Source organism: Papilio machaon, chromosome 12 (assembly GCF_912999745.1).
Source record: "Papilio machaon chromosome 12, ilPapMach1.1, whole genome shotgun sequence".
Classification (NCBI taxonomy): domain Eukaryota; kingdom Metazoa; phylum Arthropoda; class Insecta; order Lepidoptera; family Papilionidae; genus Papilio; species Papilio machaon.
Window position 1 is genome coordinate 2412832 of NC_059997.1, and position 15494 is coordinate 2428325.

The 15494-nt window shown below is 31.3% G+C and overlaps 2 protein-coding genes across 2 annotated transcripts in view; one reads left to right on the forward strand and one right to left on the reverse strand.

Moving 5' to 3' along the window:
* Positions 1-569: 569 nt before the first annotated feature.
* On the reverse strand, positions 570-11658 carry LOC106713708 (tonsoku-like protein). Its single transcript, XM_045680136.1, has 14 exons — positions 11503-11658; positions 11176-11433; positions 10785-10950; positions 10016-10292; positions 9162-9315; positions 8388-8592; positions 7873-8062; positions 7195-7426; positions 6311-6423; positions 5106-5292; positions 3429-4743; positions 2789-2964; positions 1454-2156; positions 570-951 (listed from the first exon to the last, which is right to left on the reverse strand). Exons 1-14 carry the CDS (start codon positions 11513-11515, stop codon positions 606-608), a joined length of 4335 nt encoding a protein of 1444 aa, XP_045536092.1. The 5' UTR covers positions 11516-11658; the 3' UTR covers positions 570-605.
* A 314-nt stretch (positions 11659-11972) lies between these two features.
* LOC106713731 (tyrosine-protein kinase Src64B) overlaps positions 11973-15494 on the forward strand; it is a 69951-nt gene continuing 66429 nt past the window's right edge. The window contains exon 1 of the mRNA XM_045680153.1: positions 11973-12189. The gene's annotated coding sequence lies outside the window, so the exon portion shown is untranslated. The remainder of the gene's footprint in view (positions 12190-15494) is intronic.

Here is a 15494-nt window from a genome sequence, read left to right on the forward strand (position 1 = left end):
GACGTCCATGGACATCTGCACTACCAGAGGAATCTGCAATACTAGCTGATGCAGGCGGGCATGTTAAAGACAATTTTTTTTATTCGTCGCTGACGAAGTCGCGGGTAACCGCTAGTTATATATTAAACATTATCAATAAATAAAAGATAATTTTTTAAACTATTTTAATAACTCATTACAATTTTAAATATGTACAAGGCACTTTAAACTTATTACGTCATAGGGATTGTTAAAAATTTCTATATCTACCTACCCTATTATTAGAAAATGACGTAGTTAATTTATTATTAAATATTGGTCAAAGACAGTATGTAAATATACAGCAGATAATTTCAGTTCACAATTAACATTTGGTGGGATCTAGAAAAATAAACGGTTACAAAACATAACCATTGTAAAAAAAGTTTAGTTCACAATTTTCCGTCAATTTGTAAACTAACGAAAAGACAATCGGAAGATTAAATTTAAATATACCGCTATAAAAATACACACTTTTTAATAACACTGGTCACAAATAAACATAAACAGCATCATATTTATTACTAAAAAAAAAAAATTCATATCATTTTCACTGGCTTTTTTTTATTATTTTTTTCTTTAAAATATCATCTTGCTGTAAATTTAGTAACGCCGCCATCACAATGTTCTATCACCCCTCTCCCTTTGAAGCAACTGAGCCAAGTCTTAGAGAAAAGTTTAAAACTTTCCCTTTCTTCATCAGTTTTCAGAAGCGGTGTAACATTTATCTCAGGTATACACCTTCCGAAGTCAACAGCTGGCAACCAAACTTGGAAATCCGAGTCCGGGGAGAATTTAAATATATCATTGCAACCCTCTAAATTTATTTGAGGAACAGGAGGTTGTCGTTGTAGTAATTTCTTCAGTGTAATGAATGTTACTAAATTATTTTTCAGACTTAGACAATGTAAGTGCTTAGCACGACTAAGAGCTCTGAAAAGAAAAAAATATATATTTTTTGTTGATAAATACAAAACCTATTGTGAAAAAAATAGATAAATTTATTACATTTAATTTTTTTTATTTATTTAAATAAATAATATTTATAAATAAAAATATTATTGTGCTCCTTTCTTATCTTACTAATATTATAAATGCGAATGTTTAGATGGATGGATGTTTGTTTGAAGGTATCTCCTGAACGGCTCAACGGATCTTGATGAAATTTGTCACAGATATAGAACACATAGGCTACTTTTACGTTTTTTTTTTAATTCGCACGAAAGGAGTCTGGGGCATCAGCTAGTATTTATATAAAAATACCATCTGTTATGTTACAAATAATAATTTTTAGAATTTTCTTAAATAGCAAGGAAAAGAATCAAAAAAATGTATTTGTCTGTTGAAGTTTGGTCTTTTTAGACTATTTTTAAACTATTTTTGGTCTGTAATTTTTTAAGTAGGAATTAAGGAATAATAAGATAAATATGCTTACCTAAAAATTCTCATAAACTGTCCATCAACCAGTTTGCAATTCGACAAACCCAATCTTCGTATCTTCAAATCTTTTGACGTATCCATAAAAGTTGCAATACAACCCATCACATTACCCGTAACACCAATATTATCTAATTCCAAATCCACTATATAATTAGGACTTAATGACGTCATCAGACAACTTACAACAACTTGCTTTATCTCATTATTACTTAAATCAATAGATTCAATATTATCTAGATTAATTTTTAAACCGTCCTTCATACAATTTTCACTTATTTTACAATCATTTAATTTTAACATCTTCAATCTTAAATACTGTGTCAATTTAACTATACATTTAAATCCAATATCACCGATAGGGTTGCCATTTAAAATTATTTCCTCCAAAGCTTGGCAAATCATTCGGGTTGGTTTTTCAAATATTTGTAAGAAAATCTTCATTCCATCTCCAGTGATATTATTATAACTGACATTTAGATGTGATAGATGTTTCATAGTACAAATGGCATCTGTTAAATATTTCATACCATCATCTCCGAGATTATTTCTAGCAATCATAACAGCTGTGATATGCGTTTGATGTGTTAATGCTCTAAAAAGAGGACGGATTTGTAATGTAGATAATGTACTTGCTCCGAGTGCAATTCTACGTGTTGTATGACTTCTGCCTACTGCGTGTTGAATTTCTTGTGATGGTGCTGTAAATAAAAATATTGCCAGTACAAAATCTATATATATAAAAGAAAGTCGTGTTAGTTACACTATTTATAACTCAAGAACGGCTGAATCGATTTGACTGAAATTTGGTGGGCAGGTAGCTTAGAACCAGGAAACGGACATAGGATAATTTTTACCCCGTTTTCTATTTTTTATTCCGCGCGGACGGAGTCGCGGGTAAAAGCTAGTATTGCATAATGCAATTGGTTATAGACACAAGACACACTTATTATTATTTTTTATTATAAGTTGGCCAATGAGCAAGCGGCTACCCATAGATATTCACATTTATAGATATGTTGGCTACCTTTAATCGAGGGAGGAGATTACAGATAGAGAGTATTTTCCCTTCTTATGCATCCCCACCTCTGTCAAATCAACTTCCCAGTCTCATTTTTTTCCTTATAAGAAAGGGAAGTGATGAGTACTAAAATTAGACGAAAAGAATTGCTTCCACACACACCTTCTATGTATAATTTAAATTTACTTTAACTCTATTCTGCTGTGTTTATTCACTACTTAATAAGACATTTAACAAATATACAATCAAGAAATTGTATGCACTGCTTACAGACAGACGGACAAATGTATAATTGAATATAATTTGACTTACATATAACTAAAGCTTCGCAGCACTCCAAATATCTTTCTTCAGCGGGAGATGCTTTCCAATTACTAATACACGTCTTGAGTTCAAGTGAAGCAAGTACTAAGCTGAGGGGATCGTCTTCTGAGAGTATAGCTCCGTCTGATGTCATCAGACTGAACATCGGCCGTACTCCTGTTAACCTGGTTTTTATTTCATTATTTTACATTTAGGAACTTTAAATTGAAATGTTACATATTTACAATTCGTTACAAGAGAGGGGGGAAGAGAGGGGGGAGGGAGAGAGAGAGAAAACTGTTTCATTGTAGTATTTATGAAAGCGCCATCTACAAAACATTAGTCTAACTTTTTTAATTGACATCGGCATCTTCTTACTAAATATCATGGTTAAAAGTAAGTTGCGATATATTTTTTTTTAATTCTAGATTTCGCTAGCGAATTCGTGTCGCGTAATTTAAAAAAATATATTATGTTCTTCTAGACATTCTAGACTATATTCTACATATGTGCCAAATTTAATCGATATCCAGCAGTTTTGGAGAGACATAATAACAAATATCCATCCATCCATCCAAACTTTCGCATTTAGTAGTAAGATATTTGTATAACTTAAAACGAATTTAAATAAAAAAAAATATTGACTTACTTATAATATCTGGCTGTGACTTCCTCAACCAGCCAGCTGATTGTTAATTTATTTATCGTGTCCAATTTCAATGAGATGAGGAACACTTTATCTTCAACATGAACTTTCACAGCAGCCGGTGGTAATATCTGTGTCTGCATTGCTTTGCCGTTTTTAGACTGAACTATATTTATAGGTTGAACATTTAATGGCTGCAATATATTATGATTCAAACTTTGTACTATATTAAACCCATCGTTACTTCTAAAATTTTCTCCTGATGAATGTCGAGAGAATTTTCCAGAATGTTTCGTATTTTTATGATTTATTTCATTATCACTTCCACTATTACTAGATTGGTCGAAGCTTTCACGTCTTCTTTGGAAACCGGCTTTAAATAATGTGCTCTGTCTTTTACATCGTCTTCTTATAGCATCTCTCGTGTCTCTTGATTTTGATTCATTCAAAACTCGACTTATATTCCTCTCAGATTCGTAACTTTTAGGTGAGATATTCTCATTTCGGATATCGGAATCTGAACTGTTTTCCGTAACATTAACTACATCATTACGTAATTTCTTTTGTCGCGTATTGTTTATACAATCTATGATTGGTTCAATTTCATTAAGACTATCAATACTTTCTTTAACACTTTCAAAAGATGATTTCTTAGGAGCTAATGTTATTGGATCGCTTAATTTTCTTTTCCTGCCTTTAGTTATACCTAAATCGTCATCTAACCAATCATCGTCTACTTCATTTGGATCTAAAAAAGCTGGTTTTGGTTTAGTTTTAATAACATCTACTTCTGGTAATTCAATGCTTCGGTTTCTTAATGCTGATATTGCATTTCTATATTCTTGTACACCTTTATTCTTTTTCTTAGTTTTTACAATCTCTTCTGATGAATCATTAGAATCGTCTGATGGGAATGCAGTTTGATCTCGAATATTCTGTGATAAATCATCATCACTGTCATCTTCAATGATATTACGTCGTTTAAACGTTGGTGAGTTTAGTTCTTTAATTCTACTACTCATTTTAGAAGTACTAGGAGGTGTTGTGTCTTTGATTGGTTTAACTGGTGTTTTAGATTTAGATCTATTTAATGCTGATCCTGCAGTTTTGTCTATGAAATTGTGTATTTTAGTGCATATATCTTTATATAATATTTCTTCATCTTTTGTTAGAATGATACCCGCCCGCCATTTTTGTAATACATCTAAAGGTGTTTCACCAAAGTCAGTTTTCATTGAGGGTATAGCGCCCTTGTCTAACAGTAATTGTACCACTTCTAAGTGACCGTTACTTGCCGCGTCATACAATGGTGTTATACCTAAATATATAATCAAAATAAATATCTAAACTTATATATATATTTTTTTAAATCTTGCTTGAAATATACACATATAAATATATGTTACACATAAAGATCGCACAAGACGTCGTCTGCACAAAAAAAGCCCGAGTAAATCAGCTACCTTCCAGTGAAAGTCTCGTAAACAATAGTCAAGTATTTTCAGTGATTACATGAAACAAACTTGCAGACAGACAGACACTGTATATATAAGTAGATTTTTGAAACTGAGACTAAGTTAGGCAATAAAGTTAAGTAAATTAAAAAAAAATAGTTATTTTGCTTTCTGTTATTGATATAAAAAACAAACATTATCAAATCTGAAATAATCCAGTACTTACCATCACAATTAACTCCACCTTTATCGTTTAAATTAGCGCCATATTGTATTAGCATATTTGCGACGTCCAAATGTCCGTGTATGCAGGCCTCATGCAGCGGCAACCACCCGGCGTTGTCGCGTATATTCACCGGATGACCTTTACTTAGCAAACGCTCTACTAGAAGCTTATTACCTGATATACATGCCTAAAAATACGAATAAAATACCTTATCTTATTATATTAACACTAGCTGTCGCCCGCGACTCCGTCCGCGCGCAGTTAAAAAATGGAGGGGGGGTATGAAAAATAGATGTTGGCCGATTCTCAGACCTACTGAATATGCTCACAAAATTTCATGAGAATCGGTCAAGCCGTTTCGGAGGAGTTTAACCACAAACACCTCGACACGAGAATTTTATATATAAGATTATCTATACAGATTTCAACATTTAAAGCTGAATTTTAGATTATTTATTCTCTTTTTTTTTAATATTAAGTAAATAATAGAATAAAATTTAAGAATATTTAATTATTTGGTGAATATTCCATAATGCTATTAATCATTGTAAACTAATCTACAATTCTTTTTTCTTCCATTAATCACGTGGGGCTTGAAAGGGGAGGGGTTCCAGAAAATCACGAAATATCACGAGAAAGGAGAGAGGCTTAATTTAATGAATAAATCTTACATATGTAAAGGAAAGTAAGATCAAGAAAGGTTGAAACGATTTGGCTAGAAATTGGCATGAAGGTAGAATGAGGAGACGGACAAAGGATACTTTTTATCCTGTTTCTGAAAGATGTGACATAAAAAGATTTTTTTTGATGTCCGTGTAAACGGAGTCGTGGACAAAAGCTAGTTAGTAATATTTTGTAAATGACAATATGATTTTATCGTAAAAAATCACGTGATATAAAGTACAAGGGGGACGGATAGTATAAACCAGTCATGTCAAAGATACGTCCCGCGATCGCAATGTGTTACAGAAAGAAGAATCATATTTTTTTTAGATTTTAGACTTAATTAGATTCTAATTTAATAAAAAAAAAAAGTAATAATAATTCAGTTAATTTTTTTTTCAATCTGGCCCACCTATAAATTCAAAATTTTATTTATGGCCCTCTATAAAATTGAGTTTGACACCTCTGTTCTAAACCATCACATATCACCAAAGGGGGGGGGGGGGGAGGTGTGTCAAAAAGTTATGACTTTTCGTACTTACCACATGCAGCTGTGTCTCGCCTTTCATATTCTTTTTGATAGTAAAACCTTTTCCTCTTTTCCGAGTTTCTCTTTTAGTTTCCATTACATCCTCATCATTAGCATCGGAGAGATCTATATAAATAAAAATTCCATCACAACTTCTTTGTATCAATATTCTAGTTTCTTGTACAAAACAAAAATAATTAGTAAATATCTAAACAATTGTTGGATAGTCAGAGATAGAAAACATTGAAAAGCTAGGTTAAACTTTCATTCCTATGAAATAAAAGATTGCACCATAACTTTTTTGTATCAATATTCTAGCTTTTTATTAAACAAAACAAAAAATTATTAGTTAATAAACAATAGTTGGGTAGTCAGTAATAGTGAAACATTGAAAATCTGGGATAAACTTTGATTCACATAAAATTAAAAAAATATATTTCCACCATAACTTATTTGTATCAATATTTTAGCTTCTTATTAACCAAAATAAAAATAATTTGTAAATATCTCAACAATTATTGGATAATCAGTGATAATTAAACATTGAAAATCTGGGTTATACTTTCATATGAAATAAAAAAAAAATCCAACATAACTTGTTTATGTCAATATTCTAGCTTCTTATCTATATATATAAAAGAAAGTCGTGTTAGTTACGCTATTTATAACTCAAGAACGGCTGAATCGATTTCACTGAAAATTGGTGGGTAGGTAGCTTAGAACCAGGAAACGGACATAGGATAATTTTTACCCCGTTTTCTATTTTTTATTCCGCGCGGACGGAGTCGCGGGTAAAAGCTAGTTAAAAATAAATAAAAATAATTAGTAAATATCTAAACAATAGTTGGATAGACGATTTCTATCCAACTATCAGGGTTAAATTTCTTTTAGACTTACCTGTGAGATCTTCAAGACAGATGTCATCACCAATATGTGTGGTATCTTCAGCACCACCAGCCGAGCTCTGTTCATCTTCAGAATTGTCCACGTTGTCAAAATCATCGTAACCCAATGTTATCAATTCTTCTTTAGTCCGTTCCATGCCATCTGTCTCGAAATACTCCTCTTGGTACTTTAGAAGATATTTCAATGCGCGTATTTCATATTTCTTTTTATTCCAATCTCTTGCCTGGAATTATTGGAAAAAACTAATGGTTAATTAAACTTGTGGATGGATGGATGTTTGTGTGAAGGTATTTCCAGAACGGCTCAACAAATGTTGATGAAATTTGGCATAGGTGTAGAATGTAGTCTGGAAGAACACATAGCCTACTTATAACGTTTTTTTTTAATTCCGCGCGTACGAAGTCGCGGGCGATAGCTAGTAACAAAATAAACAAGAACCAGCAGAAGGGAATTTATTTCTTAAGGATAGGAAAAGATACCAAAAAGACAAGAAAATGGAAATATGTTTGGGGATGAACCAAATATTTGTATTTTTAGGTCATAAAATTTTTATTTTTTTAAATAATCTTACATTTTTAATATCTTAAAGTATACTTGGTTAGTTACTTTAACAATTTATTCAATTTTATTCTGTAAATGAAAAGAAAATCAACTAAAATGCATACTTACAGCTTTTCTCGCATCGTAACATGCTTTTTCGATCACCGCATATGGTTTCTTAGCTAAAAATGAAACTTCAGCAATATTAATGAGAGTTGTGTAAGCTTCTTTTGGTACATCCTTTATTAATTCATATTCCTTGTCATAGTACTGTAATGCTTCATTATAACATCCCATGTCTTTGTATGTTTGATATAAACTGTAATAAATATATTTCAATCCAATTACTGTGTTGCCACTATCAAAACCAGATACAAAAAAAATTAAGTTAAAAACAGAGTATTCAATATGTGAGACTACCTAAGGGGCATTGCCGCGCCCCTGATAAGTCAAATGTGGGGCTAAAACCTTTATAAGCGAAAGTCAACGTCCAGACAGACAATCTCCATAAGAAAGAAACTCAGGTTAGACAGAAACCTCCATAAGTGGTCGTAGTCCCTTGGACTCTCCATTATCCAGGTTCAACTATAGTTACAAAGTTAGTTAAATATACATTTATTAATTTATTTAGTATATGTACTTACCTCACATAGATTGGTATAAGAGTTTTTCCACAATCACCGGCTAATTCAGCATGATCTAACATTTTCAAATAATACTCCACAGCTCCAGCGTAATTATGTAGATGACATGCACCATCTCCAAGTTTTTCATAAAGTTTCTTGAATTGCAAATGATTTGTTGGATCCGTTGATATTAGTAGATCTTCAGTATAGCACATTGCTGCAACTAGAAAAAAATAATGATAAAAAAAACTTAATTGCGCCTTTGTACTTCGAGTGCTTAAAACTTTAAAACAAAACTTAAAGAAAATGTATTAGCAACTTTTTTTCTCCATTTATTTTAATTCTAAGGCAACATATAGTTTCAATTGAAATTATTAACTATGGACAAACTACTATTTTCTCTAAAACTCATTAAATTCCAATATATTTATGACAAAAACTATTAATATCACTTCACTTTTTCTTACAATTTTTTCATAATAACTAAAATAAAGTCAAATATCAATATAGCAGCTTTATATGGAATTTGATGCACCTTTATTTACTTAATTTAGACTTTTAATCGAAACAAAAGAAATATTAAGTTAACTAGCTGTCGCCCGCGACTTCGTCAGCACAGAAAAAAAATGTCTATAATATTGTGTATCAAAATCAGAGATTACCAAGAACAAATGTGGCTTTATGGACAGACATACAATGAGAAAGACAAATACTTTCAGCTACCCAATAACATCATGGATAAAAAAAAAAAAAAATTAATATATAGAGACGTATATATTATAAAACACTTACCAACACGTAAATTTGATTCTATGTTTTCTCTCTCGTCATCATCAGGTGTTTTCAATTTCCAAGCTTTCATTAATACTTGTTTAGCACTTTGATAATCTGACATCTTGCACAGAATATCTGCTTTAGCTGACAGTGTTTCACAGGTTTTCAATACCTGTAAATTTTATTTGATGTAAATTTCAACATATTATAAGTGAATTGTACAATATAAACTATTTTCTATACCTTAACTTGTTAATTATAGAAATTGTTTATTGTTCTATTTTTATTGTTCTTTTTTTATCTTAGCTACAAGTTAGTGCTAGCTACATAGTAGCCATCAAAATTTTTGGATTCAATTTTTACATCTAAAACTTGTCATGTGAATGCTGTGTACGCCTTTTATCTGTATGTTCCTCTGTTTTTATTGTCTGTGTGTTATTTGTACCTCTTTGTGATTGTTGAACATGCAATTGGTGTACCAATTTAATAAATTAAAAAACTTGAGAGGTGTGTTGGGACACCCGGATGGAACGAAGTTCCTTTCAATTAATTAGTGAAGGAACCAATATTTATTCTATGCATAAAAAACTTAAGTCTTCACAAGAAGTACATTTTATTTCTATGAATTTTCGTTATATATTGTCACGTCGTTGCCATGGTGAAGTAGCAAAAAGTGTCGTGACAACTTTTCGTAAGAATTTTTTCCGTTTAGCGCCGATTTCGTCCGTCTTTCACAACGCGCGATAAGGAACTTCGTTCCAATAAAGTGTTTTAAGAAAAGTAGACTGTGTGTTCTAATAATACGAAACACTTTTACTTTTTAATAGTTTATATACTATTAGACTATTTGTGTCATTATGAAATATATTTACCTTATTTTCCAACCTACTAGCAACGTCTAAAGCTTTATTTAAACAATTTAATGCTTTAGCAAAGTCTTTTTTCTTATTACTATACAATAGAGCTTCTGTTGTGTAACAATTGTGAAGGATTTCATGTAAGTCCTGATGTGAACAAATTGTGATAGCTTTATTAATGCAGTCTAATGCCTTGTCAAGACTTCCGAGATGTTCTTGTACTACACCAATGTTTAATAACAACCGAGCTCTCATGTCCAATAGTTCAGTCTTTGTGATCTTTCCATTCAACCTAAAATATGTTCAGAAATATCTTACTATGGTTCCCATAGACATTCCACCTTTAAAACAACACATCCCCTTTTTGTGTCCTACAACAAATCCACAATCCCTCCCAATATATCCCTATAAGATGAGGATGGGAAGAAAAGAAGAGTAAAACTAGGCTTGCAGCACACACACTCATCAGACAAAACATGAAATTGCTCACACTGCCTGTCTTTTCTATGGTTGTGGTATTTCACCAGTCTAGCCAGCAAATTAATGCAACAGATGTTGTCATAATTTACATTTTCTTTGATAAAACAGTGACAATAGGTATTAATATAAAGGTCAATGGACTTGAAACCAATATGGAGAGTAATTATTACTGCACTTTCAAAATTTCAAATTATTATAGATTTATACTCAAAGAGATAAAAACAACCTTTTCTTTTTTTTATAAAGACAAAACATTTAATTTTGATGGAATAATCAAGAAAACAAGAACAAGATTGTTACTTACTTTTCACATAATACTAGACTCTTCATGAACGCTTTTTCAGCTGCAGTCAATGAAGTTTTAGCTTCTTCTGTATTGTTAGAGCTCTGACCCTGTAATAAATATATGCGTCCAAGGGTTGCCATAGCCCTTTGTTCCTCTACTAGATTATTTAATTCCTTTGCCACAGCTGAAATTATAATTATTTGATATCTTATCAATTTAACTTAATATTTACAATTTTATTTTGCTTTTAAGAATGGGTTAGGTATTTGCGAACACAGGACAGTTATTCCTTATTAGTAAATGTAACACTGTCCTCTAAAAACAACACGAGATTTTAATATACAGTATCAAGTACTCACGTAAGCTGGAATAAAATGTAGCTGTAAATAAAATATAAACATAACCTTACCTAAGTGACGCTCCTCATATTTTAGAGCTTTGTCAAATTCTGCTAATAACATGTACATTTCACCAATCATCCGGTTGCAAGTACCCCAATCCATACGTAAACCCAGTTCTTTAAGTACTGAAGCTTCATTTTTATACTCTGCCAGTGCATCGCAATAGCGATTATTTTTATAATAATAAGTCGCTAAATCATTATAAGCCTCTGCCAAACTGCGTCTATTGCTCCCATTTAAAGCTTTCTTTTTCTTGCGTAGTAATTCTACAAAATATAAATTGGGTTTAGTTCATTATTTTCGACACTTTAGTTATGTCTAATTGTACCACTTACTTTCCTCTTCCATATTTATTGGAATAAATAAATATGAATGTTAATATCACATAACAATTTTTTCTATTTAGTACAATTCTTTTTAATTCATATTTTTGGTTAAAAACACGACAAACAAACAGACACCACGGGTATTTTATTTACGCAAAAAATAATTCTAAGGTTCTCAGAATATGTCAAAAAGTTATGTCGTTGTCAAAACCAAAAATGGCGGGACGATGTGTTTGGATATTTTTACTCACATTCAACCTGTTCATTTTGTTGGCAAATTGAAAACTGAAATAAAACACCAATACATTACGCTTTTTAAATATTTGTAATACTAGGTGTATGTGAAACATAGACTACCCAAAAGCAAAAGATTTACGTTTTTCTTTTATTCAACCTCACTTGATTGCTAAGTTACAGCAAGTTAAGTCAAGTTGCGTATTGTATCTGTGCCGCAAGCAGAGGGTTGCGGAGGGCTAGAAGATGCGATAATAAAATGCAACATGATATGTTGATTGTTGTTGATGTGTTCATGTTGATACTTGACTGTGGATTTTTTGGTATTTCGAAGTGAAAAGATTTATTCAATAAGTATAAAGTAAACAAAAGTTTTGAGCCCAACTACAGTATAAACTTATTTAAATTGCTTTTGAACTTGTAAGCTCACTTACAGAACCGGCAAAGTGCATCATTTTCAAAGTAAGTAAATGTGATGTTTACTTGTTTGTTTTCATTAATTTTGGTATTTCATTAACAGTAGAGAATACGTTCTTTAAATTTAAAACAATATTGAATTAGTATTATGTTATTAAATTGATCACTTATATTATTTTTATTCGAACGATAGTTTTGGGGTCCAAAGATGTTATGTTAACCATGTTTAATTTGCACAACTTACTTTAGATGACAAAAACCTTTTTATCGTCTTTTATTATGTTATCAACCATTAAATTCACCTAATTTTATTTGCTAAATAATATTAATTACATTGTTTTAATTATATACAGTATCGGTTATAACAATGTTGATGTAAAACTATATAATGTTGGGTTTAATAACTAATATATTTAAATGATTAGAATCTATGATTTCTTAATCATTGAATTGCATGCAAGTGAAGAAATAATAATATAGGAATACTTAATTTTCCTTTTCAAATTAAGTTAGTTTTAATTTGAGTTTTTGCCATCATATTGTACACTTAAATTTTTCAACTCTTTTCTCCTCTCACACTGTCACATATTCCATTAGGTAGCAATCAGCATTAAAGCAAAATCACAAGACATTATTTTTGTCATGAAAAATTAACACGTTACAAGTATTTAATTATACGATTACATTAACGATTTGTCGAATTAAAATGTTAAAGAATTCATAATTCTCAATCGATGTACAGAAGTGACAAATCTTTCTTTAATAACTGTCGACTCATTACGAACAATTTGGTTACTCTGTTGTGCTTATACATATCCACGCATCACGTCCCTAAGAGCGACACAGTGGCGCCCTCAAAGGCGCCGGTTTGACCTTCCCCGTTCCATTACGAATAGCCGTCTTTGTTACTACTACCCTCGTACGTATGCCATTTTAAAAAGTTATTCGGCTGAATATTACGCAAGTGTATAAGGGAGGATGATTTTGGGATTCAAATGTACATAAAGTGCTCTCTCTTTAATTATTTACAGAAGTTTTTGCTTCTAACATGTAATCGTTATATGTAATTTGTTAATGACAAAATACCATAAGAAAGTGAATGTAATATGTAAATTCAGTTAAACGTATTTCTTAAATTTTATTTACAAGTCCTTTGAGAGGAGATCTGAAGCTAAGCTGCTAATTACCTATTACGAGGATTTAAACTCAGTCGTCTCTCCGAAGTTAAATGAAATAATAACAGTAACAGACTTTAAGTCTATGGCCACCAATAGACAATTTATTTTTATTTTATTTTTGTATGATGTTAATCTTCATTGTATGATTTAATTTTATAAATTTTAACGGATTGCATACTTTCGTGAGAAAATGCATCCAGAAAGTATGTCAGTATTCCATTCTTTTTACGTCAAATTGAAACTTGAACTAGTTCGTTTAATAATTTTGTTGCTATGCTTCTTTTCCCGACCTAGTATTTTTGACCTCATAATTATTTCATGAAACTTTTCTACAGAAACAGACGTATTTATTCTGGCTATATTTTTTATCTTGAAAATATGAACTTTTATGTGATGTTTTTAAAAAGTAGAAAAGTATTCGCCATTGTTTGAAAGTAAAAGGTTCATGAAAAATAAAGCCTATTCTTTTGCGTGTGAGTTTGAGTGATTTAACTATAACATAACGTATGACCTAGACAATTCAGGCAATACTTTTAAACCAATTAGATGCTGTCTTCGATAATAAGTCTTGACCTAATTTTCTCTATTTAGTAGACCCCTTAAAGGACGAATAAAATAATCTAAAAAGAATGCAATAACATACGAAAAAACAGCAATATGTTTTACCCTCTGCAAAAATTTACGAAATCCAAATGTAAGCTCGAATATCTCGGTTGCATATTACGAAAATAGAATATAACTTTACGTTGAAATGAACGCCTGAACGTCGGAAACGACGGCTTAAGGGTAACTTTGCCTGGGTAATGCTCCCGACACGAAAATGGCCGACGAACCGGCAAAACTAGGCCAAGAAATTCTTCAGCATTTCTAACAAATTATTCCGCGGTTATTGCTATCGTACGAGTATATGAGTTCCGTTGTACTAACTAGTATTGAGACGACAAAATTACCATACATTTGGGAGTTGTTTAAGCGTCAGACAACTAACATAGAATCGATTGTTGTTATCTATTTCTTAAAGGATGAAAATAATAATGAGAGCAGTTTTGTTCGTAGCCTTTTTAGAATCATCCAGACTAGGTTTAAATAATTTTTTATTTTTCTTTTTTTATAGCTTAAGGGGGCAAATGAGAAGCTAATGGAGCTTTAATAACTTTACTAAAAAGCTCTTTATAAACAATACCTGATAATTCTGGATGATAATTCAGGAGTTACATTTTCTGATTTTAATTCCATTTTCTTAAAATTTTAAGTAATTACAATATAACTATGATATTTATTTTGGATATTACGGAATAAATGGTGCCTTTACCCGAAACCTATACGTGTCTTTATTCGATGTACTAAGATTGATTCACAAGTTCAAATTAGATCGTGTGCGTTCGCAGAATCGTATTCATGTTCGTTATTTAGATATCCGAGCGTACGGTACCGCGACAACGGCCCCAATTAAACCGAAATGAATCAGCGAACTCGTTCTATTCTAACTTGTTTAAATTCGGAACAAAATCTAACAGTTCCCGTTGCGGAAGGCCTTCACAAACTCATAATTACGAACGACTTGTTCCGGAACCGATTATTATATACCAATGAATTTGCATAATCATAGACTTTACAAAATTTTCATCTATACATTGTAATTGTTTGATTTATTATCTGTTATGTGTCTTGCATCATAGACTATGGGATTGCAACACAGGAATAAACGAAGAAATTATTTATTCTGAGAGTACTATTATCCAATTTCTAGTTAGTTAGTAGTTAGTATTATTTATCCAATTTCTATTTATATACGTATCAGTAAAAAGACTTAATGCACTTACTAGATACAATATTCATCGTTGACCTAAATACGTTTCCTTTTTCAGTTGAAATTAATGACGTGTAAATAACGCATTGAACTGAGACGATGTGTTTGTTCTCTTCCGAGCACAAAAGAATAAGTTACCGTTTTCATATAATGGCTGCTTCCAGAATTAACTCCGCGCTTACGTGGCAACCATATATTTAGGATGCGTTTACACTGATTTCTTGTCTCACTTTAAAATAAAACAATATTGTTTAGTACTGATGTGGTCTAGTCTAGCTACTGTATCGGATAACAAGTCTTAAGTTAAAAAGTTACAGCCACTAAAATCAAAAACCTCTTACGCTATTTTCTTTATATTACAA